Source organism: Lepisosteus platostomus, chromosome 24 (assembly GCF_059453375.1).
Source record: "Lepisosteus platostomus isolate fLepPlt1 chromosome 24, fLepPlt1.hap1, whole genome shotgun sequence".
Classification (NCBI taxonomy): Eukaryota; Metazoa; Chordata; class Actinopteri; order Semionotiformes; family Lepisosteidae; genus Lepisosteus; species Lepisosteus platostomus.
Genome location: NC_142634.1, coordinates 3,654,656 through 3,681,455, shown reverse-complemented (window position 1 = coordinate 3,681,455; position 26,800 = coordinate 3,654,656). Strand labels below are relative to the sequence as shown.

General features: G+C 56.5%; 1 protein-coding gene across 6 annotated transcripts in view; it reads right to left on the bottom strand.

The window, feature by feature from the left end:
• depdc5 (DEP domain containing 5, GATOR1 subcomplex subunit) overlaps window positions 1–26,800 on the bottom strand; it is a 51,808-nt gene that overhangs the window by 23,392 nt on the left and 1,616 nt on the right. For 4 of the 6 annotated variants that reach the window (XM_088617866.1, XM_088617871.1, XM_088617867.1 and 1 more), the window contains exons 4-28: window positions 24,050–24,096; window positions 23,705–23,790; window positions 23,348–23,431; window positions 22,937–22,986; window positions 22,773–22,842; window positions 22,338–22,416; window positions 17,732–17,793; window positions 16,509–16,578; window positions 16,319–16,391; window positions 15,676–15,779; window positions 15,516–15,590; window positions 15,114–15,248; window positions 14,644–14,705; window positions 14,395–14,468; window positions 14,182–14,251; window positions 9,688–9,724; window positions 9,133–9,253; window positions 7,140–7,360; window positions 6,865–7,065; window positions 6,633–6,768; window positions 6,142–6,239; window positions 5,977–6,036; window positions 4,227–4,410; window positions 3,322–3,482; window positions 3,128–3,248 (exon numbers count right to left, since the gene is read on the bottom strand). In XM_088617866.1, coding sequence (XP_088473992.1) covers window positions 3,128–3,248; window positions 3,322–3,482; window positions 4,227–4,410; window positions 5,977–6,036; window positions 6,142–6,239; window positions 6,633–6,768; window positions 6,865–7,065; window positions 7,140–7,360; window positions 9,133–9,253; window positions 9,688–9,724; window positions 14,182–14,251; window positions 14,395–14,468; window positions 14,644–14,705; window positions 15,114–15,248; window positions 15,516–15,590; window positions 15,676–15,779; window positions 16,319–16,391; window positions 16,509–16,578; window positions 17,732–17,793; window positions 22,338–22,416; window positions 22,773–22,842; window positions 22,937–22,986; window positions 23,348–23,431; window positions 23,705–23,790; window positions 24,050–24,096 — 2,481 coding nt within the window. The remainder of the gene's footprint in view (window positions 1–3,127; window positions 3,249–3,321; window positions 3,483–4,226; window positions 4,411–5,976; window positions 6,037–6,141; window positions 6,240–6,632; window positions 6,769–6,864; window positions 7,066–7,139; window positions 7,361–9,132; window positions 9,254–9,687; window positions 9,725–14,181; window positions 14,252–14,394; window positions 14,469–14,643; window positions 14,706–15,113; window positions 15,249–15,515; window positions 15,591–15,675; window positions 15,780–16,318; window positions 16,392–16,508; window positions 16,579–17,731; window positions 17,794–22,337; window positions 22,417–22,772; window positions 22,843–22,936; window positions 22,987–23,347; window positions 23,432–23,704; window positions 23,791–24,049; window positions 24,097–26,800) is intronic. The other 2 variants (XM_088617870.1, XM_088617869.1) reach the window with 2 other exon arrangements.

The following is a 26,800-nucleotide window of genomic DNA, read 5'->3' as shown; positions in this document are numbered from 1 at the left end:
GGTCACAAGAACGGTAACACAGCACAGTGAGGTCAAGTCATAAGAACGGTAACTCAGCGCAGTGAGGTCACAAGGACGGTAACACAGAGCAGTGTGGTCAAGTCACAAGGACGATAACACAGAGCAGTGAGGTCACGTCCCAAGGACGGTAACAGCGCAGGGAGGTCACGTCACAAGGACGGTAACACAGGGCAGGGAGGTCACGTCACAAGGACAGTAACACAGCGCAGGGAGGTCACGTCACAAGGACAGTAACAGCGGAGTGAGGTCATGTCACAAGGACGGTAACAGCGCAGGGAGGTCACGTCACAAGGACGGTAACACAGCGCAGTGAGGTCAGAAGGACGGTAACACAGAGCAGTGTGGTCAAGTCACAAGGACGGTAACAGCGCAGGGAGGTCACGTCACAAAGATAGTAACACAGCGCAGTGAGGTCACAAGGACGGTAACACAGCGCAGTGAGGTCAAGTCATAAGGACGGTAACACAGAGCAGTGTGGTCAAGTCCCAAGGACGGTAACACAGAGCAGTGAGGTCACGTCCCAAGGACGGTAACACAGCACAGTGAGGTCACAAGAACGGTAACACAGCGCAGTGAGGTCTGGTGACAAGGACGGTAACACAGCGCAGTGAGGTCACAAGGACGGTAACACAGAGCAGTGAAGTCAGGTCACAAGGACGGTAACAGCGCAGGGAGGTCACATCACAAGGACAGTAACACAGCGCAGTGAGGTCACATCACAAGGACAGTAACACAGAGCAGTGTGGTCAAGTCACAAGGACGGTAACAGCGCAGGGAGGTAACGTCACAAAGATGGTAACACAGCACAGTGAGGTCACAAGGACGTTAACACAGCGCAGTGAGGTCACAAGGACGGTTACACAGAGCAGTGTGGTCAAGTCACAAGGACGGTAACACAGCACAGTGAGGTCACGTCTGAAGGACGGTAACACAGCACAGTGAGGTCACAAGGACAGTAACACAGCACAGTGAGGTCACGTCTGAAGGACGGTAACACAGCACAGTGAGGTCACAAGGACAGTAACACAGCGCAGTGTGGTCAAGTCACAAGGACAGTAACAGTGCAGGGAGGGCACGTCACAAGGACAGTAACAGCGCAGTGAGGTATCGTCACAAAGATGGTAACACAGCGCAGTGAGGTCACAAGGACGGTAACACAGCGCAGTGAGGTCACAAGGACGGTAACACAGCGCAGTGAGGTCACAAGGACGGTAACACAGCGCAGTGAGGTCACAAGGACGGTAACACAGCGCAGTGAGTCACGTCCCAAGGACGGTAACACAGAGCAGTGAGGTCACATCCCAAGGACAGTAATACAGAGCAGTGTGGTGAAGTCACAAGGACAGTAACAGCGCAGGGAGGTCAAGTCACAAGGACAGTAACACAGCGCAGTGAGTTCACAAGGACGGTAACACAGAGCAGTGAGGTCAAGTCACAAGGACAGTAACACAGCGCAGTGAGTTCACAAGGACGGTAACACAGAGCAGTGAGGTCAAGTCACAAGGACGGTAACACAGCATAGTGAGGTCACGTCACAAGGACGGTAACACAGCGCAGTGAGGTCATGTCACAAGGACGGTAACACAGCGCAGTGAGGTCATGTCACAAGGACGGTAACACAGCGCAGTGAGGTCATGTCACAAGGACAGTAACAGCGGAGTGAGGTCATGTCACAAGGACGGTAACAGCGGAGGGAGGTCACGTCACAAGGACAGTAACACAGCGCAGTGAGTTCACAAGGACAGTAACACAGAGCAGTGTGGTCAAGTCACAAGGACGGTAACAGCGCAGGGAGGTCACGTCACAAAGATAGTAACACAGCGCAGTGAGGTCACAAGGACGGTAACACAGCGCAGTGAGGTCAAGTCATAAGGACGGTAACACAGCGCAGTGTGGTCAAGTCCCAAGGACGGTAACACAGAGCAGTGAGGTCACGTCCCAAGGACGGTAACACAGCACAGTGAGGTCACAAGAACGGTAACACAGCGCAGTGAGGTCTGGTGACAAGGACGGTAACACAGGGCAGTGAGGTCAGAAGGACGGTAACACAGAGCAGTGTGGTCACGTCACAAGGACGGTAACAGCGCAGGGAGGTCACGTCACAAGGACAGTAACAAAGCGCAGTGAGGTCACAAGGACGGTAACACAGAGCAGTGAAGTCAGGTCACAAGGACGGTAACAGCGCAGGGAGGTCACGTCACAAGGACAGTAACAAAGCGCAGTGAGGTCACAAGGACGGTAACACAGAGCAGTGAAGTCAGGTCACAAGGACGGTAACAGCGCAGGGAGGTCACATCACAAGGACAGTAACACAGCGCAGTGAGGTCACATCACAAGGACAGTAACACAGCGCAGTGAGGTCACATCACAAGGACAGTAACACAGCGCAGTGAGGTCACATCACAAGGACAGTAACACAGAGCAGTGTGGTCAAGTCACAAGGACGGTAACAGCGCAGGGAGGTATCGTCACAAAGATGGTAACAGCGCAGTGAGGTCACAAGGACGGTTACACAGAGCAGTGTGATCAAGTCACAAGGACGGTAACACGGCACAGTGAGGTCACGTCTGAAGGACGGTAACACAGCACAGTGAGGTCACAAGGACGTTAACACAGCGCAGTGAGGTCAGAAGGACAGTAACACAGAGCAGTGTGGTCAAGTCACAAGGACGGTAACAGTGCAGGGAGGTCACGTCACAAAGATGGTAACACAGCGCAGTGAGGTCACGTCCCAAGGACGGTAACACAGAGCAGTGAGGTCACATCCCAAGGACAGTAATACAGAGCAGTGTGGTGAAGTCACAAGGACGGTAACACAGAGCAGGGAGGTCACGTCCCAAGGACAGTAACAGCGCAGAGAGGTCAAGTCACAAGGACAGTAACACAGCGCAGTGAGTTCACAAGGACGGTAACACAGAGCAGTGAGGTCAAGTCACAAGGACGGTAACACAGCACAGTGAGGTCAGGTGACAAGGATGGTAACAGAGCAGTGTGGTCACATCAGAAGGATAGTAACACAGAGCAGTGAGGTCACGTCACAAGGACAGTAACACAGCGCAGGGAGGTCACTTCACAAGGACAGTAACAGTGCAGGGAGGTCACTCACTTGGGCAGGTACCGCGTGACGGTGATGATCTTGTCCTTCAGACACACCTTGTGGAAGGTGCGGCCCATACTGAGCCAATACTGACTCTCTTCCTCCTCTGGCCTCTTGCGGGACACCAGCCCTGGGGAGAGACACGGCGCAGGTGTAAGAGAGGCAGGGGCCCGAAGAGACCCCCCCATCCATCCCCCCCGTACCTCTGGAGTAGAGGGGGCTGCTGCTGAGTGGGGGGGCGCTGGAGGGCGGGGGGGTCCTGTTCCGGGGCTGGACGATCAGCTGGTAGCCCTGCATCAGGCGCTGGCAGATGAACTCCTCAAACACCTGGGGGGCGGTCAGCACCGGCGCGTCGTCCTCTCGCCTGCAGGGGGCGTCGACACGGAGATGAGCAGGACAGACCCTCCCCCTCCCTCTTCTGACAGCAGACCCTCGTGACCCTCCCCCGCCTCCTCCCTCCATCTTCCTCTCAGCACCTCTCCTCTCCCTCTCCTGCCTCTTCCTCCTCCCCTCCAAACCCACCCAGCCCCTCCTTCTCTCCTCTCTCTTATCCCTTCTCCCTCTTCCCTCTCCTGCCCCCACCTCCTCTTGCCTCTTCCCTCCTCCCCTCACCTTCTCTCCTCTCATTTCCTCCCCTCTGCACCCTTCCCCCCTCCTGTTCCCCCCCCCTCCTGCTCCCTTCTCTCTCCTCCCTCTTCTCACCCCCTCTCCCCTCTCTCTTCTCCTCCCTCTCCCCTCTCTCTTCTCCTCCCTCTCCCCTCTCTCTTCTCCTCCCTCTCCCCTCTCTCTTCTCCTCCCTCTCCCCTCTCTCTTCTCCTCCCTCTCCCCTCTCTTCTCTTCCCTCCTCCCTCTCCCTTCTCCTCCCTCTCCCTTCTCCTCCCTCTTCTCTTCCCTCCTCCCTCTCCCTTCTCCTCCCTGCTCCCTCTCCCTTCTCCTCCCTGCTCCCTCTATCCTCTCCCCTCTCTCTTCTCCCCTCTCCTCCCTCTCTCCTCCCTCTCCTCTCCCTCTCTCCTCTCCCTCTCTCCTCTCCCTCTCTCCTCTCCCTCTCTCCTCTCCCTCTCTCCTCTCCCTCTCTCCTCTCCCTCTCTCCTCTCCCTCTCTCCCAGACCTGTCCAGGTCAGTCTGGGGCAGCAGGTCATAGCAGCCCTCAGTGTAGTCGTTCTGCAGGCTCTGCCTGTCGGGGAAGTAGTCAGTGGTGAGGGGCAGGCAGGCGGGGGTGGTCAGGGACTTCCAGTCCACCCCGACGGTGCAGCAGAATCCCGGCACTGTGGGGGGAGCAGACAGCACCACAGCTGTCAGAGCAGCACAGCCCACGCCCACAGCGCAGGGGGAGAGCGTGGGGGAGACAGAGCGAAGGGGACCAAGCACAGAACCATCGAGGCAGAGAGGAGCGAGAGAGAGGGACAGACAACGGGAGAAAGAGAAAGAAAGGAGAGTGTCAGTATCGCTGCTCTCAACGTGAATCACAGTGACAACCTCCTGTTCCTCATGCAAGACAGTTGCAGCCTCCGGCGTGCAGGTGAGGGTTAACGACTCGCACAGAGAGCAGAGCTGACCGATGGTTCACATGGGACCACAAGCCCGTGCATCACATAATCGCTACATGTTCATGCCACACGTAATCGATACATGCCGGTACTGCACATAATCAATACATGTTCATGCTGCACATAATCCATACATGTTCATGCTGCACATAATCCATACATGCTCATGCTGCACATAATCAATACATGCCCGTGCTGCACATAATCCATACATGCTCATGCTGCACATAATCAATACATGCCCGTGCTGCACATAATCAATACATGCCCGTGCTGCACATAATCAATACATGCCCGTGCTGCACATAATCAATACATGCCCGTAATTGCACATAATCAATACATGCCCGTAATTGCACATAATCAATACATGCCCGTAATTGCACATAATCAACAATTGTTATTGGATCTGCTGGGTTATTTAGAGAAGAGCAGCCAGTTTTTAGCATGACTGCAGAGAGAGAGACAGGGTCTCCTACAGACAGAGAGACAGGGACTGCAGAGAGAGACACAGGGTCTCCTACAGACAGAGAGAGAGAGGGACTGCAGAGAGAGACACAGGGTCTCCTACAGACAGAGAGAGAGAGGGACTGCAGAGAGAGACAGGGTCTCCTACAGACAGAAAGAGAGAGGGACTGCAGAGAGAGACACAGGGTCTCCTACAGACAGAGAGAGAGAGGGACTGCAGAGAGAGACACAGGGTCTCCTACAGACAGAGAGAGAGAGGGACTGCAGAGAGAGACACAGGGTCTCCTACAGACAGAGAGACAGGGACTGTGGAGAGAGAGAGACAGGGTCTTCTACAGACAGAGAGAGACAGGGAATGTGGAGAGAGAGAGACAGGGTCTCCTACAGACAGAGAGAGACAGGGAATGTGGAGAGAGAGAGACAGGGTCTCCTACAGACAGAGAGAGACAGGGCATGTGGAGAGAGAGAGACAGGGTCTCCTACAGACAGAGAGAGACAGGGAATGTGGAGAGAGAGAGACAGGGTCTCCTACAGACAGAGAGAGACAGGGACTGTGGAGAGAGAGTAACGGGTATATGACAGCGAGAGACAGGGACAGATTCCACATTCCTTGCTCTCTATGCCAGCAGGCATGAATGGACATGAACACCCAGACCTGCGGCTCGGGAGGAAACGGACTGTTCCCTGCTCTCCGCCTGCATCCTGATCCTGTCCTGCAGGGACCTGCGGCTCCGACTGACACGGACGTTTACAGGGTATGTTCCTACTTCCCGATGGCGACAGCACTGACACTATCACTGCAATCACAACGACACGCCACAGACGACAATATTCACAACTCACTGGGATCTGGGCTGCCGGACGACGAGTCTTCAAACGAGCTACCGCGGTTCAGCGGAGTCCCTGAGGGCACAACATGCCAGCATCACACGACACGCCAACACTATCCCCTGTGCCAGGGTGTCCAGGGGTCAGGGGTCGGGGGTCGGGGGTCGGGGGTCGGGGTACCTGTGCTGTTGCTGCTGGCCGGGCTGCTGGCGAACTCTTCTGCACCCCCACCGCTCAGACAGAAACTGTTCTCGCCCAGCGTCCGTGCGGCTGACCGCCTATGCCCGCGGGCGGGCAGAGAGACAGGCAGGAGAGCAAGAGGAAAACCAAACACTCAGGCAGGAGGCTCATGCTTTCCAGAAACCCCGCCCTGCATCTTTGCAAGGAGCTCGTTTAAATGTCAGAGACTCGATTGAGGGCAAAACCAAAACCAAAAGAACAATCAGAGCATCTGTGTATCTGTAGTTCAGGTGGGTAGCTGCGTCAGCATGCGTAGGCTGCAAAGCTGAAGAAGCTCACACCTGAAGAAGGCTCCACGGCCGAAACGTTGTGTTCTCTTTCTTCTTTTTTTCAGCATGGGATAAACCTATTACTTGTTCATCTGTGTATCTGTGCTGCACCCCGCTGTGGTCTGGCCCCTCCCCCTCCCCCTGTGGGTGGGCGGGTCCTACCGGCCTGTGGCCTCGTGATAGGCCAGCTCCAGCAGCTCGGCGGACGTGTGGGCGGAGTCTCTCTGGCCGCTGCCCTGGAGCTCGGCCATGTTCTGCCGGGTCTGGTGGTGGATCTGGATCGCCTCCCCGGACGGGCCTGGACAGAACCGCAAAGCACAGAGCTGCAGGGGGGGTACAGGCGTGGGTGGCCGGGGGTACAGGGAGGAGGCGGGGCGCGGGCCGAGCGTCTCACCGACGGGAAAGGTGTGCATCCAGCGGCGCCGGTTGGAGGTGAGCTTCATGGGCATGCGGGACGGGGCGAAGGGGTTGATGAGAGCCCGCTGCGGGGTGTACCCCCCGGGGCGCACGTGCAGCGTCGACTCCGCGCTGCCCACGTGGAAGCGGCCCGGAGCGCTGGAGTCCCGCTGCGACTCCATCATCTTCTCCAGCAGCTCTGGGAGAGAGAGCCGGAGACTGAGCCCGGGGCCGGCCGGGCCGGGCCGGGCCGCCAGCAGAGCCGAGCCTCACCTCGTGTGCTGGTGTACCCCAGCGAGCTGCTGACCTCGTACTGCGCGGCAGGCGGCCGCGGGATGAGCAGGATGTTGGAGACGCGGCTCAGGCTGTCGTCCGACGCCAGGCTGCGCTGCTCCTCGGGCCCGGGGGCCCGGCCGGGCGGGGGGCTCCCCGACACGTCGCACGAGCTGGAGCTCTTCCTGCCGCTGGCCTCCCGGTCCCGATCACGCGCCGCCCTGCACGGGCCAGCGGAGCCGCGGGGTCACACATCCAAACCACACCTTGTGCAGACCTCTGCCCACCTGCTCAGCACACACCTCCCTGTTCTCTCAGCACACACCTCCTGTTCTCTCAGCACACGCCTCCCTGTTCGCTCAGCACACGCCTCCCTGTTCGCTCAGCACACGCCTCCCTGTTCGCTCAGCACACGCCTCCCTGTTCGCTCAGCACACGCCTCCCTGTTCGCTCAGCACACGCCTCCCTGTTCGCTCAGCACACGCCTCCCTGTTCGCTCAGCACACGCCTCCTGTTCTCTCAGCACACGCCTCCCTGTTCGCTCAGCACACGCCTCCCTGTTCGCTCAGCACACGCCTCCCTGTTCGCTCAGCACACGCCTCCCTGTTCGCTCAGCACACGCCTCCCTGTTCGCTCAGCACACGCCTCCTGTTCTCTCAGCACACGCCTCCCTGTTCTCTCAGCACACGCCTCCCTGTTCTCTCAGCACACGCCTCCCTGTTCTCTCAGCACACGCCTCCCTGTTCTCTCAGCACACGCCTCCCTGTTCTCTCAGCACACGCCTCCTGTTCTCTCAGCACACACCCCCTGTTCTCTCAGCACACACCCCCTGTTCTCTCAGCACACACCCCCTGTTCTCTCAGCACACGCCTCCTGTTCTCTCAGCACACACCCCCTGTTCTCTCAGCACACACCCCCTGTTCTCTCAGCACACACCTCCCTGTTCGCTCAGCACACACCTCCCTGTTCTCTCAGCACACGCCTCCTGTTCTCTCAGCACACGCCTCCTGTTCTCTCAGCACACGCCTCCTGTTCTCTCAGCACACGCCTCCTGTTCTCTCAGCACACGCCTCCCTGTTCTCTCAGCACACGCCTCCCTGTTCTCTCAGCACACGCCTCCCTGTTCTCTCAGCACACGCCTCCTGTTCTCTCAGCACACGCCTCCCTGTTCTCTCAGCACACGCCTCCCTGTTCTCTCAGCACACGCCTCCCTGTTCTCTCAGCACACACCTCCCTGTTCTCTCAGCACACGCCTCCCTGTTCACCTGCACACACCCATCTTTCTCTTCCCACACCTGCACACACCTGTCTCTCTTCCCACACCTGCACACGCCCGTCTCTCTCTTCCCACACCTGCACACGCCCGTCTCTCTCTTCCCACACCTGCACACGCCCGTCTCTCTCTTCCCACACCTGCACACGCCCGTCTCTCTCTTCCCACACCTGCACACACCCGTCTCTCTTCCCACACCTGCACACACCCGTCTCTCTCTTCCCACACCTGCACACGCCCGTCTCCCTCTTCCCACACCTGCACACACCCGTCTCTCTCTTCTCACACCTGCACACGCCTGTCTCTCTCTTCCCACACCTGCACACACCCGTCTCTCTCTTCCTACACCTGCACACACCCGTCTCTCTCTTCCCACACCTGCACACGCCCGTCTCCCTCTTCCCACACCTGCACACACCCGTCTCTCTCTTCTCACACCTGCACACGCCCGTCTCTCTCTTCCCACACCTGCACACGCCCGTCTCTCTCTTCCCACACCTGCACACGCCCGTCTCTCTCTTCCCACACCTGCACACGCCCGTCTCTCTCTTCCCACACCTGCACACGCCCGTTTCTCTCTTCCCACACCTGTCCCTCTTCCCACACCTGCACACACCCGTCTCTCTTCCCACACCTGCACACACCCGTCTCTCTTCCCACACCTGCACACACCCGTCTCTCTCTTCCCACACCTGCACACACCTGTCACCCTGCCTGTACCTGAAGTTGGTGCTGCGCTGTGTGCGGGAGGGCCCTGGCAGTCTGAACACCTGGGCGTCGTAAGCATCATAGTCCACCTGGATGGGCAAGCTGTTCTCCGAGTCCTTGGGCGCCCCCAGGGCTGGACGGAGAGGGTTGGGGGAACACACATCAGACAGACCATCACTAACGCCTTCATCAGAAACCAGTATGATGAAGCAGTGAAGGGAGCGTTAAATTCAAGCTTTCCAAACACAAGGGTCCACTCTGGCACAGGGAAGGCCAACAACACCCAGAAATCAAACTGGCACAGAGACCTTCTGAAGGACATACGAGCAATATTCTCCCATGCAGAGCTACAAGCACAGGTAAGTACAGCACAGGTAAATGCCAAGTAAACACCTGTGAAAACCCCATGGTTGGTCTGTATTCTTGTCTGAAATGTCACTATAGATCCATGAATCTCTTAGGAAAAGATCAAAATAAACTGATTACATGTATAATGCAGACACCTAAGGCATATTTGGATTATTGAACACACACTGAGCACGTGGACACGGGACAGGGGTATCTCACCGTGGTCTCTGCCATTTCTTCCTCTCTCGCTGGGGGGCTGTAGCAGGAGTCAGGCAAGAGCATGTGGAGAGAAAGCAAGAGGTCTGGTTGTCATGTCCCTCCTCCACCTCCCCACCTGAGACAGTATCGGTGTGAGAGTCGGTGTGCCAGTGTGTCAATATCAGTGTGAGAGTCAGTGTGTCATTATCAGTGTGAGAGTCAGTGTGCCCGTGTGTCAATATCAGTGTGAGAGTCAGTGTGTCATTATCAGTGTGAGAGTCGGTGTGCCGGTGTGTCATTATCGGTGTGAGAGTCAGTGTGTCATTATTGGTGTGAGAGTCAGTGTGTCATTATCGGTGTGAGAGTCAGTGTGCCCGTGTGTCAATATCAGTGTGAGAGTCAGTGTGTCATTATCAGTGTGAGAGTCGGTGTGCCGGTGTGTCATTATCGGTGTGAGAGTCAGTGTGTCATTATCGGTGTGAGAGTCAGTGTGCCCGTGTGTCAATATCAGTGTGAGAGTCAGTGTGCCCGTGTGTCATTATCAGTGTGAGAGTCAGTGTGCCCGTGTGTCATTATCAGTGTGAGAGTCAGTGTGTCAATATCAGTGTGAGAGTCAGTGTGCCCGTGTGTCAATATCAGTGTGAGAGTCAGTGTGTCAATATCAGTGTGAGAGTCAGTGTGCCCGTGTGTCAATATCAGTGTGAGAGTCAGTGTGTCAATATCAGTGTGAGAGTCAGTGTGCCCGTGTGTCAATATCAGTGTGAGAGTCAGTGTGTCATTATCAGTGTGAGAGTCAGTGTGCCCGTGTGTCAATATCAGTGTGAGAGTCAGTGTGTCATTATCAGTGTGAGAGTCAGTGTGCCCGTGTGTCAATATCAGTGTGAGAGTCAGTGTGTCAATATCAGTGTGAGAGTCAGTGTGTCATTATCAGTGTGAGAGTCAGTGTGTCATTATCAGTGTGAGAGTCAGTGTGCCGGTGTGTCAATATCAGTGTGAGAGTCAGTGTGTCAATATCAGTGTGAGAGTCAGTGTGCCCGTGTGTCAATATCAGTGTGAGAGTCAGTGTGTCAATATCAGTGTGAGAGTCAGTGTGTCAATATCAGTGTGAGAGTCAGTGTGTCAATATCAGTGTGAGAGTCAGTGTGCCCGTGTGTCAATATCAGTGTGAGAGTCAGTGTGTCATTATCAGTGTGAGAGTCAGTGTGCCCGTGTGTCAATATCAGTGTGACAGTCAGTGTGTCATTATCAGTGTGAGAGTCAGTGTGCCCGTGTGTCAATATCAGTGTGAGAGTCAGTGTGTCAATATCAGTGTGAGAGTCAGTGTGCCCGTGTGTCAATATCAGTGTGAGAGTCAGTGTGTCATTATCAGTGTGAGAGTCAGTGTGCCCGTGTGTCAATATCAGTGTGACAGTCAGTGTGTCATTATCAGTGTGAGAGTCAGTGTGCCCGTGTGTCAATATCAGTGTGAGAGTCAGTGTGCCCGTGTGTCAATATCAGTGTGACAGTCAGTGTGTCATTATCAGTGTGAGAGTCAGTGTGCCCGTGTGTCAATATCAGTGTGAGAGTCAGTGTGTCATTATCAGTGTGAGAGTCAGTGTGCCCGTGTGTCAATATCAGTGTGAGAGTCAGTGTGTCATTATCAGTGTGAGAGTCAGTGTGCCGGTGTGTCAATATCAGTGTGAGAGTCAGTGTGTCAATATCAGTGTGAGAGTCAGTGTGTCAATATCAGTGTGAGAGTCAGTGTGCCGGTGTGTCAATATCAGTGTGAGAGTCAGTGTGTCAATATCAGTGTGAGAGTCAGTGTGCCCGTGTGTCAATATCAGTGTGAGAGTCAGTGTGCCCGTGTGTCAATATCAGTGTGAGAGTCAGTGTGTCATTATCAGTGTGAGAGTCAGTGTGCCCGTGTGTCAATATCAGTGTGACAGTCAGTGTGTCATTATCAGTGTGAGAGTCAGTGTGCCCGTGTGTCAATATCAGTGTGAGAGTCAGTGTGTCATTATCAGTGTGAGAGTCAGTGTGCCCGTGTGTCAATATCAGTGTGAGAGTCAGTGTGTTGCAGTGCTGGCTGGTGTGCAGGTTTGTGTGTCAGTGTGCCCGGTGTGTGTTGTTATGCCAGTTGGTGTTTTGGAGTACCAGTCAGTGCGTCAGTGTGCTGGTTTGCATGCCGGTCAGTGCGTCAGTGTGCTGGTTTGCATGCCGGTCAGTGTGCTGACTCGTGTGCCAGTCTGGGTGCCAGCGTGCCGGTCAGTGTGTCAGTGTGCTGGTGAGCGTGCCGGTCAGTGCGTCAGTGTGCTGGTGTGCGTGCCGGTCAGTGTGCTGACTCGTGTGCCAGTCTGGGCGCCAGCGTGCCGGTCAGTGTGTCAGTGTGCAGTTGAGCGTGCCAGTCGGTGTGCCAGTCTAGGTGCCAGTGTGCTGGTCAGTGTGTCAGTGTGCTGACTGGTGTTTCGGTCAGTGTGTCAGTGTGTCGGTCGGTGTGTCAGTGTGCTGACTGGTGTGTCGGTCGGTGTGTCAGTGTGCTGACTGGTGTGTCAGTGTGCTGACTGGTGTGCCGGTCGGTGTGTCAGTGTGCTGACTGGTGTGTCAGTCGGTGTGTCAGTGTGTCAGTGTGTCGTCGGTGTGTCAGTGTGCTGGTCGGTGTGTCAGTGTGCTGACTGGTGTGTCAGTGTGCTGACTGGTGTGCCGGTCGGTGTGTCAGTGTGCTGACTGGTGTGTCAGTCGGTGTGTCAGTGTGCTGACTGGTGTGTCAGTCGGTGTGTCAGTGTGCTGACTGGTGTGTCAGTGTGCTGACTGGTGTGTCAGTCGGTGTGTCAGTGTGCTGACTGGTGTGTCAGTCGGTGTGTCAGTGTGCTGACTGGTGTGTCGGTCGGTGTGTCAGTGTGCTGACTGGTGTGCCGGTCGGTGTGTCAGTGTTCTGACTGGTGTGTCGGTCGGTGTGTCAGTGTGCTGACTGGTGTGTCGGTCGGTGTGTCAGTGTGCTGACTGGTGTGTCGGTCGGTGTGTCAGTGTGCTGACTGGTGTGTCAGTGTGCTGACTGGTGTGTCGGTCGGTGTGTCAGTGTGCTGACTGGTGTGTCAGTCGGTGTGTCAGTGTGCTGACTGGTGTGTCAGTCGGTGTGTCAGTGTGCTGACTGGTGTGTCAGTGTGCTGACTGGTGTGTCGGTCGGTGTGTCAGTGTGCTGACTGGTGTGTCAGTCGGTGTGTCAGTGTGCTGACTGGTGTGTCAGTGTGCTGACTGGTGTGTCAGTCGGTGTGTCAGTGTGCTGACTGGTGTGCCGGTCGGTGTGTCAGTGTGCTGACTGGTGTGCCGGTCGGTGTGTCAGTGTGCTGACTGGTGTGCCGGTCGGTGTGTCAGTGTGCTGACTGGTGTGTCAGTCGGTGTGTCAGTGTGCTGACTGGTGTGCTGGTCGGTGTGTCAGTGTGCTGACTGGTGTGCTGGTCGGTGTGTCCGTGTGCTGACTGGTGTGTCAGTCGGTGTGTCAGTGTGCTGACTGGTGTGCTGGTCGGTGTGTCAGTGTGCTGACTGGTGTGCTGGTCGGTGTGTCAGTGTGCTGACTGGTGTGCTGGTCGGTGTGTCCGTGTGCTGACTGGTGTGTCAGTCGGTGTGTCAGTGTGCTGACTGGTGTGTCAGTCGGTGTGTCAGTGTGCTGACTGGTGTGTCAGTCGGTGTGTCAGTGTGCTGACTGGTGTGTCAGTGTGCTGACTGGTGTGTCGGTCGGTGTGTCAGTGTGCTGACTGGTGTGCCGGTCGGTGTGTCAGTGTGCTGACTGGTGTGTCAGTGTGCTGACTGGTGTGTCGGTCGGTGTGTCAGTGTGCTGACTGGTGTGTCAGTGTGCTGACTGGTGTGTCGGTCGGTGTGTCAGTGTGCTGACTGGTGTGCCGGTCGGTGTGTCAGTGTGCTGACTGGTGTGTCGGTGTGCTGACTGGTGTGTCGGTCGGTGTGTCAGTGTGCTGACTGGTGTGCCGGTCGGTGTGTCAGTGGGCTGACTGGTGTGTCAGTGTGCTGACTGGTGTGTCGGTCGGTGTGTCAGTGTGCTGACTGGTGTGCCGGTCGGTGTGTCAGTGTGCTGACTGGTGTGTCAGTGTGCTGACTGGTGTGCCGGTCTGGGTGTCAGTGTGCTGACTGGTGTGCCGGTCTGGGTGTCAGTGTGCTGACTGGTGTGTCAGTCGGTGTGTCAGTGTGCTGACTGGTGTGTCAGTGTGCTGACTGGTGTGTCAGTCGGTGTGTCAGTGTGCTGACTGGTGTGTCAGTGTGCTGACTGGTGTGTCAGTCGGTGTGTCAGTGTGCTGACTGGTGTGTCAGTGTGCTGACTGGTGTGCTGGTCGGTGTGTCAGTGTGCTGACTGGTGTGTCAGTCGGTGTGTCAGTGTGCTGACTGGTGTGTCAGTGTGCTGACTGGTGTGCCGGTCGGTGTGTCAGTGTGCTGACTGGTGTGTCAGTGTGCTGACTGGTGTGCTGACTGGTGTGTCAGTGTGCTGACTGGTGTGTCAGTGTGCTGACTGGTGTGCCAGTGCTGTACCTTGCTCCCTGCCAGTTTGATCCGGGGGGTGAAGCAGCTGCAGGCGCTCTGGCTCTTGGAGGTGTAGAAACTGTGGACACAGAGGATCAGTACAGCACAGGTCTCTGGACACTCAGCTCCACAAACACGACTCACTCGTTAACTGTCTCGGCCACTTGGCAATAAGCAGGACGGGTCTGGGGCGGAGAGGCAGGGCCGAGGCCGCCGGCGCACCTGTGGTTGATCCAGTGCGGCAGATTGTAGTCGTCGCCCAGCCGCGAGTCTCCCGGCACACTGCGGTTGTGCAGCTGTGGACAACACCACACCCTGGGTCAGCACAGCGCCAGACACAAGCACAAGACCCAGGGACTCCCGAGGGTGGATCTGGGATCTGGTCCCAAGGGAACATCTGGGATCAGGTCCCGAGATCGGACCTGGGATCAGGTTTTAGGTCATCAGGGATCAGGCAAGACGTCCTCTCACCTTGAAGAGAGGGACGGCGTGCAGCGGCTGCTCCCCCATACAGACCAGGTCAACTCCAATACCTGCCAGGAAACACCATCATCATCATCATCATCATCATCACCTCCACCACGCACTGCGCTGGTCATCACGGCTCACGTGCGATACCAGTCGAGCTCACTGCTGAGCCCACAATGGCACCACAGACACACACACACACACCTGGCAAACTCCAGCACCCTTCCAGGAAACACAGCTTCCTGCTGGCGGAGTAACCTCCAGTTTCCATGACAACACTCTGTTCCACTCACTCCCTTTAAAACAGTCTACAGATGCTCACCTACTGACTCTCCACTCTCTCCAGCTGAGAGCTAGACCGCTAGAGATCGACAGCACTGTAAAACCCGGAGCGGATCGGACCGCTGGGCTCTGGGAATCTGAGGGACGAGGGCAGGATGAGGGGTTTTTGGGGGGCGCGCGGGTGTCCTCACCGTTGTCGATCATGCGCTGCTTGGTGAGGATCATGAGCAGCCGGTCCACCTCGAACACACCCACCCCTGGAGTGATCACCACGGACATCTGACCCGTCCGGTCGAAGTTCCGGTTAATATAGTGCTTGTCAAACACTGGAATCACACACAAGACACAGCACCATCACTAGGACTGGAGCAGCAGTGCAGCAGAGAGAGAGGGGGGAAGAGGAAGGCGAAGAGAGAGGCTGAGCCTGTCTCTCATTAATGCTCTATGTGTAAATGTATTATGATGTGTCTATAGTGTAAATACCTGTAGATCTTATGTTAACTGTATTTTGGCACGCCATTGGTCATGCCAATAAAGCTTCCTGAACTGAACTGAGAGAGGGAGAGACAGACACGAACTACAGCAGGCCTCACCGTTGAAGGAGAGGTTGATGGCCTCCAGGTAGTTTCCCTCAGCGGCTGTGGAGTTGTGTCCCCTGGGGAAGTCCTCTGAAATGCAGACACACATTATTAAAACAGACGCTCCTCGGGAGCCCCGCCCTGAGCTGCCCCTCCCCTCCGGGCCCGCGCACACCTGTGCCCTGCAGCCGCACCAGCACGGGGTACTGGATAAACAGCTTCTTAATGGTGACCAACAGAGACGTCCACTCCTCGCGCCGCTCGTTCTGGGCCACCACCCTGCGTGCACACAGACACACGCGTGAGAAATGAAATATTGACCCCCTTAATAAACAGGGAGTATTATCTTGCCAGCCTGTTACACACACACCACGCACAGGAGCAGCCCAGCCCTGCAGACCAGGGGGACGTCAGAACCTCCTTCGCCTGCAGGGAGGCCAGGAGGCTGCACTGTAGAACCCAGAAAGAGCTCAGCCAGGACCGCACTGCACTGCTCCAGACCTCAGCAGACCTGTTCTAGCCCAGGTCAATCCCACCATGTCCCCAAGAGCACTCAGTTTGTCATCTGTCACTGTTGATGACCATATATTCTCTACCCCCTACAGGCAATAACAGCTGCATAGACACAGCACTTCTCTCGGCAGCAGATACTCCAGCCCGTTACACACACACACCACACACAGGAGCAGCCCCGCTTCCCCACCACTCAGCCGCCATCCTGCACCAGCAGCCCAGCCGCCCTGAGCCCTGGCCGGGGGCTGCGAGGTGGCAACGCCCACCATGCTGCTCGTCACGGCCCGGCTGAGACCAGACCAGACCTGTAGAAGTCCTCGTAGAACCGGCCCTCGTGGTCCTGACAGATGGAGCCTCGGTGGATCTCGGGAAACTCCTCTGGAGGCAGGGAGCAGAGAGAGACAGGGTTTCAAAGAAACGTTGTAGAAGTTTCTTTTTTACTGCATGAGACGCAAGTCTGGTTCAGTTCCAGAGCAGAGAGGCAGGAGGCCGTACCGATAGTCTTGGCATCGTAAAACGTCCGTGAGAACAGCACGACCGTCACCTCGTGGCTGGAGTTCTTCTCCTGGGGAACAGAGCAGAAGACAAGAAGTAACTGACAGGCAGGCAGGCGAACACAGAGCAGGAGCCGGGACGCAGATGACAGGCAGGCAGGCGAACACAGAGCAGAAGCCGGGACTCAGATGACAGGCAGACAGGCGAACACAGAGCAGGAGCCGGGACGCAGACGACAGGCAGGCAGGCGAACACAGAGCAGAAGCCGGGACTCAGATGACAGGCAGACAGGCGAACACAGAGCAGAAGCCGGGACTCAGATGACAGGCAGACAGGCGAACACAGAGCAGGAGCCGGGACGCAGACGACAGGCAGGCAGGCGAACACAGAGCAGGAGCCACAGGCAGGCGGGCAGGCAGGCAGGCAGGTAAGCGAACACAAAGCAGAAGATGACACATAGCTGAAAGGTAGGCTTTTGGGGAAAGAAATCTGATCTGACTGAGTCATTTATCAAGGATGAAACATGCTTCGCCAATTTCTTTGCCACCCCAGGGAGGTCACACTCAATGTCATGCTAAACACTGTTTTCAGTCTTGGTCACCAAACCACACCCAAAATATTATTGCCCTAGAAAGAGCTCAGAGTAGAGCTGCCTCAAGGATCGTTATATACAGATTATGTCTCTATACTGACATCATCTTCAGAGATAAATCTCCTCAGCTGAACAGCTCCAGGGACTGTTTATGACTCAGTAGTGACACGAGCATCACAACTGGAAACTAAAAGGGGTTTCATTTGGGCTGGAGAACACGGGGAAACACGTTACACAAAGAGCTGTGGGTGTCTGGAACAGGCAGAACTCTGGGCTCTTTACGGCAGCAGCTAGACAAAACGATAGACCCACTCAGCTCCTGGCTGAATGGCCACCCGCCTGTCAGCCTCTCAAGTCTCGAGCTCACTACGAGACCAGCGGCGAGACGGGGTCCGCACTGCGAGACCAGCGGCGAGACGGGGTCCCGCACTGCGAGACCAGCGGCGAGACGGGGTCCCGCACTGCGAGACCAGCGGCGAGACGGGGTCCCGCACTGCGAGACCAGCGGCGAGACGGGGTCCCGCACTGCGAGACCAGCGGCGAGACGGGGTCCCGCACTGCGAGACCAGCGGCGAGACGGGGTCCCGCACTGCGAGACCAGCGGCGAGACGGGGTCCCACTGCACACCCACCTTCCACTTGGCAAACAGGTCGGAAAGGAAGCCGTTGACAGCCTTCTCAAAGTAAAGATCTCCTGCAGACCGGAGAGGAGAGAGAGCTCAGTGCATTGTCACTGAGCTGGAGATCACACACACAGCCCACAGCTAACACACAGATCACAGTTGACACAAACCTGACACACAGATCACACACACCTGACACTCTGCCCCACAGTTCACACACACCTGACACTCTGCCCCACAGTTCACACACACCTGACACACAGTTCACACACACCTGACACTCTGCCCCACAGTTCACACACACCTGCCCCACAGTTCACACACACCTGACACTCTGCCCCACAGTTCACACACACCTGACACACAGTTCACACACACCTGACACACAGTTCACACACACCTGACACTCTGCCCCATAGTTCACACACACCTGACACTCTGCCCCACAGTTCACACACACCTGACACACAGTTCACACACACCTGACACACAGTTCACACACACCTGCCCCACAGTTCACGCACACCTGACACTCTGCCCCATAGTTCACACACCTGACACTCTGCCCCACAGTTCACACACACCTGACACTCTGCCCCACAGTTCACACACACCTGACACAGTTCACACACACCTGACACTCTGCCCCACAGTTCACACACACCTGATACTCTGCCCCACAGTTCACACACACCTGCCCCATAGTTCACACACACCTGACACTCTGCCCCACAGTTCACACACACCTGCCCCACAGTTCACACACACCTGACACAGTTCACACACACCTGACACACAGTTCACACACACCTGACACACAGTTCACACACACCTGCCCCACAGTTCACGCACACCTGACACTCTGCCCCATAGTTCACACACACCTGACACTCTGCCCCACAGTTCACACACACCTGACACTCTGCCCCACAGTTCACACACACCTGACACAGTTCACACACACCTGACACTCTGCCCCACAGTTCACACACACCTGACACTCTGCCCCACAGTTCACACGCACCTGACACACAGTTCACACACACCTGACACTCTGCCCCACAGTTCACACACACCTGAAACACAGTTCACGCACACCTGACACTCTGCCCCACAGTTCACGCACACCTGACACTCTGCCCCACAGTTCACGCACACCTGACACACAGTTCACACACACCTGACACTCTGCCCCACAGTTCACGCACACCTGACACTCTGCCCCACAGTTCACACACACCTGACACACAGTTCACACACACCTGACACTCTGCCCCACAGTTCACGCACACCTGACACACAGTTCACGCACACCTGACACACAGTTCACGCACACCTGACACTCTGCCCCACAGTTCACGCACACCTGACACACAGTTCACGCACACCTGACACACAGTTCACGCACACCTGACACACAGTTCACGCACACCTGACACTCTGCCCCACAGTTCACACACACCTGACACTCTGCCCCACAGTTCACACACACCTGACACACAGTTCACACACACCTGACACTCTGCCCCACAGTTCACGCACACCTGACACACAGTTCACGCACACCTGACACACAGTTCACACACACCTGACACTCTGCCCCACAGTTCACGCACACCTGCCCCACAGTTCACACACACCTGACACTCTGCCCCACAGTTCACACACACCTGACACTCTGCCCCACAGTTCACGCACACCTGCCCCACAGTTCACGCACACCTGACACTCTGCCCCACAGTTCACGCACACCTGACACACAGTTCACGCACACCTGACACACAGTTCACACACACCTGACACTCTGCCCCACAGTTCACGCACACCTGACACTCTGCCCCACAGTTCACGCACACCTGACACTCTGCCCCACAGTTCACACGCACCTGACACACAGTTCACACACACCTGACACACAGTTCACACACACCTGACACACAGTTCACGCACACCTGACACTCTGCCCCACAGTTCACGCACACCTGACACACAGTTCACGCACACCTGACACTCTGCCCCACAGTTCACACACACCTGACACACAGTTCACGCACACCTGACACTCTGCCCCACAGTTCACACACACCTTACACACTGTTCACGTACACCTGCCCCACAGTTCACACACACCTGACACTCTGCCCCACAGTTCACGCACACCTGACACACAGTTCACGCACACCTGACACACAGTTCACGCACACCTGACACTCTGCCCCACAGTTCACGCACACCTGACACTCTGCCCCACAGTTCACACACACCTGACACACAGTTCACACACACCTGACACTCTGCCCCACAGTTCACGCACACCTGACACACAGTTCACGCACACCTGACACACAGTTCACGCACACCTGACACTCTGCCCCACAGTTCACGCACACCTGACACACAGTTCACGCACACCTGACACACAGTTCACGCACACCTGACACTCTGCCCCACAGTTCACACACACCTGACACACAGTTCACGCACACCTGACACTCTGCCCCACAGTTCACACACACCTGACACTCTGCCCCACAGTTCACACACACCTGACACACAGTTCACACACACCTGACACTCTGCCCCACAGTTCACACACACCTGACACACAGTTCACGCACACCTGCCCCACAGTTCACGCACACCTGACACTCTGCCCCACAGTTCACACACACCTGACACACAGTTCACACACACCTGACACTCTGCCCCACAGTTCACACACACCTGACACACAGTTCACACACACCTGACACTCTGCCCCACAGTTCACACACACCTGACACTCTGCCCCACAGTTCACACACACCTGACACACAGTTCACACACACCTGACACTCTCCCCACAGTTCACACACACCTGACACTCTGCCCCACAGTTCACGCACACCTGACACACAGTTCACGCACACCTGACACACAGTTCACGCACACCTGACACTCTGCCCCACAGTTCACGCACACCTGACACACAGTTCACGCACACCTGACACTCTGCCCCACAGTTCACGCACACCTGCCCCACAGTTCACACACACCTGACACTCTGCCCCACAGTTCACACACACCTGACACACAGTTCACACACACCTGACACTCTGCCCCACAGTTCACGCACACCTGCCCCACAGTTCACGCACACCTGACACTCTGCCCCACAGTTCACACACACCTGCCCCACAGTTCACGCACACCTGACACTCTGCCCCACAGTTCACACGCACCTGACACACAGTTCACACACACCTGACACACAGTTCACACACACCTGACACTCTGCCCCACAGTTCACGCACACCTGACACTCTGCCCCACAGTTCACGCACACCTGACACACAGTTCACACACACCTGACACTCTGCCCCACAGTTCACACACACCTGACACTCTGCCCCACAGTTCACGCACACCTGACACACAGTTCACGCACACCTGACACTCTGCCCCACAGTTCACGCACACCTGACACACAGTTCACGCACACCTGACACTCTGCCCCACAGTTCACGCACACCTGCCCCACAGTTCACGCACACCTGACACACAGTTCACACACACCTGACACTCTGCCCCACAGTTCACACACACCTGCCCCACAGTTCACACACGCCTGACACTCTGCCCCATAGTTCACACACACCTGACACTCTGCCCCATAGTTCACACACACCTGACACTCTGCCCCACAGTTCACACACACCTGACACACAGTTCACACACACCTGACACTCTGCCCCACAGTTCACGCACACCTGACACACAGTTCACGCACACCTGACACTCTGCCCCACAGTTCACACACACCTGACACTCTGCCCCACAGTTCACACACACCTGACACTCTGCCCCACAGTTCACACACACCTGACACAGTTCACACACACCTGACACTCTGCCCCACAGTTCACACACACCTGACACTCTGCCCCACAGTTCACACACACCTGACACTCTGCCCCACAGTTCACACACACCTGACACACAGTTCACGCACACCTGCCCCACAGTTCACGCACACCTGACACTCTGCCCCACAGTTCACACACACCTGCCCCACAGTTCACACACGCCTGACACTCTGCCCCACAGTTCACACACACCTGACACTCTGCCCCACAGTTCACACACACCTGACACACAGTTCACACACACCTGACACTCTGCCCCACAGTTCACGCACACCTGACACACAGTTCATGCACACCTGACACTCTGCCCCACAGTTCACACACACCTGCCCCATAGTTCACACACACCTGACACTCTGCCCCATAGTTCACACACACCTGCCCCATAGTTCACGCACACCTGCCCCACAGTTCACGCACACCTGACACACAGTTCACGCACACCTGACACACAGTTCACGCACACCTGACACACAGTTCACGCACACCTGACACACAGTTCACGCACACCTGACACACAGTTCACGCACACCTGACACTCTGCCCCACAGTTCACGCACACCTGACACACAGTTCACGCACACCTGACACACAGTTCACGCACACCTGACACACAGTTCACGCACACCTGACACACAGTTCACGCACACCTGACACACAGTTCACGCACACCTGACACAGTGGGAGAATGGAGGGATTCTACACCTCACCGTAAATATCGAAATCCCACATCTCACAGCTCATCTGGATGAAGATGTAGACCATCGCAGAGGTGGAGCGGAAGACCACCTGGAGAGAGTGAGGGAGGAGAGACTGAACAAGAGACCCCACCAAGCGAGTCTTCAGATCGAGCCTCCAGCGGTGCTGCTGAAGCCGGTCCCCTGGCTGCCTTCAGGAAGGCTGGATGAGCTCCTGGGCTCAGTTAGCTAAGAATGGCCACAGGAGCTGAATGGTGCCTCTCTTCATTTTCTAAGACCTGTCTTGTCTCTGCTGCAGCTCTGGGACAGCAGCCTGGACCTCAACAGCAGGAGCCCTGACCTGATCTGGACAAAAGGCTGATGTGGAGTTCCAGGAATTTTCCTGCGTCAGTTTCTGAATTTCTGCTACAACAGTTCAATCAGCACAGCCCGAGCAGGGCGACTCACCCGGCTGTCCTCACTGATGTAGCCACAGGTCACCTTCTCTCCTCGCACCCACAGCTCGCTGGCCTGGGCCCTGCGCCACACACACAGAGAGGAGCTCAAACCCATCCTGCTCGCCGCAGGAGGCAGAGAGGAGTCAGCGCGGACAGAGGAGGCAGGAGCCCTACCTGATCCCAGCAAACTCCACCTTCTGTGTCACATAGGCGCAGGTGCTCACCTGGACACAGAGGAGACATCAGGGCACAACGGCCAACCTCCTGGAGCTCAGTCTCTCTCACTCCCTTGCACGCGCACTCACTAGAGCACACTTTCACACACTCTCATTCACACTCACTCCCTCGCACTCTCTTACACACTCGCACTTACTTCCTCACACATTTGTGCACCCCCTCACACACTTGCGCACTCCCTTTCACCCTCTCGCACACACTCTTCCACACTGGCACGCTCTCTTGTTCTCACTCCCCCGCACACTTGTGCACTCCCTCACATTCTCTTGTAACACTCTTTTGCACATGGGCACACCCCCTTATGCGCACTCCCTTGCACACTCTCTCTCTCACTCTCCGCACACTCACCAGGCTCTTTTTCAGGCGCCACATGTCCCCTCTCCCGATGTACTGGTCCTTAAAGGTCAGCTCCACCAGGTCCAGGGTCACATCCTGTCAGAGACCACTCCCAGTTAGAGACGCCACGCTGCCCACACCGGCCCACAGGGGGCGCCTGCCGTAGCCTCTACTTCCCTGACTGCGCATTCAGAGCCCGCTGTGCTGTCAGCACCTACAGCTGAACTCAAGTGCTGGACAGAAGACCAATTGAACCCAGTTTCTACAATCCCAAACCATGGCTCACTACAGGACAGGGCTGGTCCCTGACTCCTTACAAGTGCTGCAGATTTCCCAGCAGTGACCCAGCGACCCCTGGCCTGGCTGTACCTTAGGATCCACGATATTGACGAAGACATCCTGGTAGGCCCGCAGTTTGAAAGCCTGGGCGACGGTCTGGTCTACGCTGATGGTCTCTGAAAGACAGTGCAGCGCTATCCAGAGGCGGCAGGCTGTAACTTAAGTCCTCACAAGCCTTCACCTCCGTCACACTGAGCAGAGAACAATCACCCTTATCGGCAGACAGGGGGTGCAACAGGCACAACACACACCCCAATTCTGCCCCCGACCCACACTGAGACCTTCCCTGCAGAGAACTGGCACTCCCACAGGGTCATCAGGGCTGACACGTCTCACATCTATCCCACCCCAGACCACACCCACTGCAGCACCGACCTTTCTGGAGGTCCTCCTTCAGACTCTTGACCTGCAGCAGAAGAGGACTGGAGAGACAGGCAGAGAGAGAGGAGCAGGGAGGGACAGAAGTGGCAAATTTTAAAGATGAATAATTGTAAAACTTTCAGAAACCTTTAGCTTCCAACAAAACAAAAGCACGAGTGAAAATGGGCAGTTCTACTTGATGTCACTAGAGGGCACTATTTGCTACAAGATGACCCATATATTAAAGATGTAGTGTATACATTTACTTGCCAATTGTATTCTAAGATATTTATAAATCTGTCTACACAACAGTTTTTACAGATATACACCTACATGCTGATCTGTGTAGAATGAGTTCTGTTTATCTTTACCAGAAAGGCCATCTGCTCATGTACTGACAGGGTGTAAGGTCAGTTTTGTACACAGTGACCTAGAACATAATATGTACGGTGTCTGTCCTGCACTATTCTCTGCAGTGAGGCTGTGTGCAGTGTGTGTCTGTCCTGCACTATTCTCTGCAGTGAGGCTGTGTGCAGTGTGTGTCTGTCCTGCGCTGTTCCCTGCAGTGAGACTGTGTGCAGTGTCTGTCTGTCCTATGCTGGGCTCTGCAGTGGGGCTGTGTGCAGTGTGTGTCTGTCCTATGCTGGGCTCTGCAGTGGGGCTGTGTGCAGTGTGTGTCTGTCCTGCACTGGGCTCTGCAGTGGGGCTGTGTGCAGTGTGTGTCTGTCCTGCACTGGGCTCAGCAGGGGGGCTGTGTGCAGTGTGTGTCTGTCCTGCACTGGGCTCTGCAGTGAGGCTGTGTGCAGTGTGTGTCTGTCCTGTGCTGGGCTCTGCAGTGGGGCTGTGTGCAGTGTGTGTCTGTCCTGTGCTGGGCTCTGCAGTGGGGCTGTGTGCAGTGTGTGTCTGTCCTGCACTGTGCTCAGCAGGGGGGCTGTGTGCAGTGTGTGTCTGTCCTGCACTGGGCTCTGCAGTGAGGCTGTGTGCAGTGTGTGTCTGTCCTGCACTATTCTCTGCAGTGAGGCTGTGTGCAGTGTCTGTCTGTCCTATGCTGGGCTCTGCAGTGGGGCTGTGTGCAGTGTGTGTCTGTCCTATGCTGGGCTCTGCAGTGGGGCTGTGTGCAGTGTGTGTCTGTCCTGCACTGGGCTCTGCAGTGGGGCTGTGTGCAGTGTGTGTCTGTCCTGCACTGTGCTCAGCAGGGGGGCTGTGTGCAGTGTGTGTCTGTCCTGCACTGGGCTCTGCAGTGAGGCTGTGTGCAGTGTGTGTCTGTCCTGTGCTGGGCTCTGCAGTGGGGCTGTGTGCAGTGTGTGTCTGTCCTGTGCTGGGCTCTGCAGTGGGGCTGTGTGCAGTGTGTGTCTGTCCTGCACTGTGCTCAGCAGGGGGGCTGTGTGCAGTGTGTGTCTGTCCTGCACTGGGCTCTGCAGTGAGGCTGTGTGCAGTGTGTGTCTGTCCTGCACTGGGCTCTGCAGTGGGGCTGTGTGCAGTGTGTGTCTGTCCTGTGCTGGGCTCTGCAGTGGGGCTGTGTGCAGTGTGTATCTGTCCTGCACTGGGCTCTGCAGTGGGGCTGTGTTCAGTGTGTATCTGTCCTGCACTGGGCTCTGCAGTGGGGCTGTGTGCAGTGTGTGTCTGTCCTGCACTGGGCTCTGCAGTGGGGCTGTGTGCAGTGTGTGTCTGTCCTGCACTGGGCTCTGCAGTGGGGCTGTGTGCAGTGTGTGTCTGTCCTGCACTGGGCTCTGCAGTGGGGCTGTGTGCAGTGTGTCTGTCCTGTGCTGGGCTCTGCAGTGGGGCTGTGTGCAGTGTGTCTGTCCTGTGCTGGGCTCTGCAGTGGGGCTGTGTGCAGTGTGTGTCTGTCCTGTGCTGGGCTCTGCAGTGGGGCTGTGTGCAGTGTGTGTCTGTCCTGCACTGGGCTCTGCAGTGGGGCTGTGTGCAGTGTGTGTCTGTCCTGCACTGGGCTCTGCAGTGGGGCTGTGTGCAGTGTGTGTCTGTCCTGCACTGTGCTCAGCAGGGGGGCTGTGTGCAGTGTGTGTCTGTCCTGCAGTGGGGCTGTGTCAGTGTGTGTCTGTCCTGTGCTGGGCTCTGCAGTGGGGCTGTGTGCAGTGTGTGTCTGTCCTGTGCTGGGCTCTGCAGGGGGACTGTGTGCAGTGTGTGTCTGTCCTGCACTGTGCTCTGCAGTGGGGCTGTGTGCAGTGTGTGTCTGTCCTGCACTGTGCTCTGCAGTGGGGCTGTGTGCAGTGTGTGTCTGTCCTGCACTGGGCTCTGCAGTGGGGCTGTGTGCAGTGTGTGTCTGTCCTGCACTGTGCTCAGCAGGGGGGCTGTGTGCAGTGTGTGTCTGTCCTGCAGTGGGGCTGTGTCAGTGTGTGTCTGTCCTGTGCTGGGCTCTGCAGTGGGGCTGTGTGCAGTGTGTGTCTGTCCTGTGCTGGGCTCTGCAGGGGGGCTGTGTGCAGTGTGTGTCTGTCCTGTGCTGGGCTCTGCAGGGGGGCTGTGTGCAGTGTGTGTCTGTCCTGTGCTGGGCTCTGCAGTGGGGCTGTGTGCAGTGTGTGTCTGTCCTGCACTGGGCTCTGCAGTGAGGCTGTGTGCAGTGTGTGTCTGTCCTGCACTGGGCTCTGCAGTGGGGCTGTGTGCAGTGTGTGTCTGTCCTGCACTGGGCTCTGCAGTGGGGCTGTGTGCAGTGTGTGTCTGTCCTGTGCTGGGCTCAGCAGTGGGGCTGTGTGCAGTGTGTGTCTGTCCTGTGCTGGGCTCAGCAGTGGGGCTGTGTCAGTGTGTGTCTGT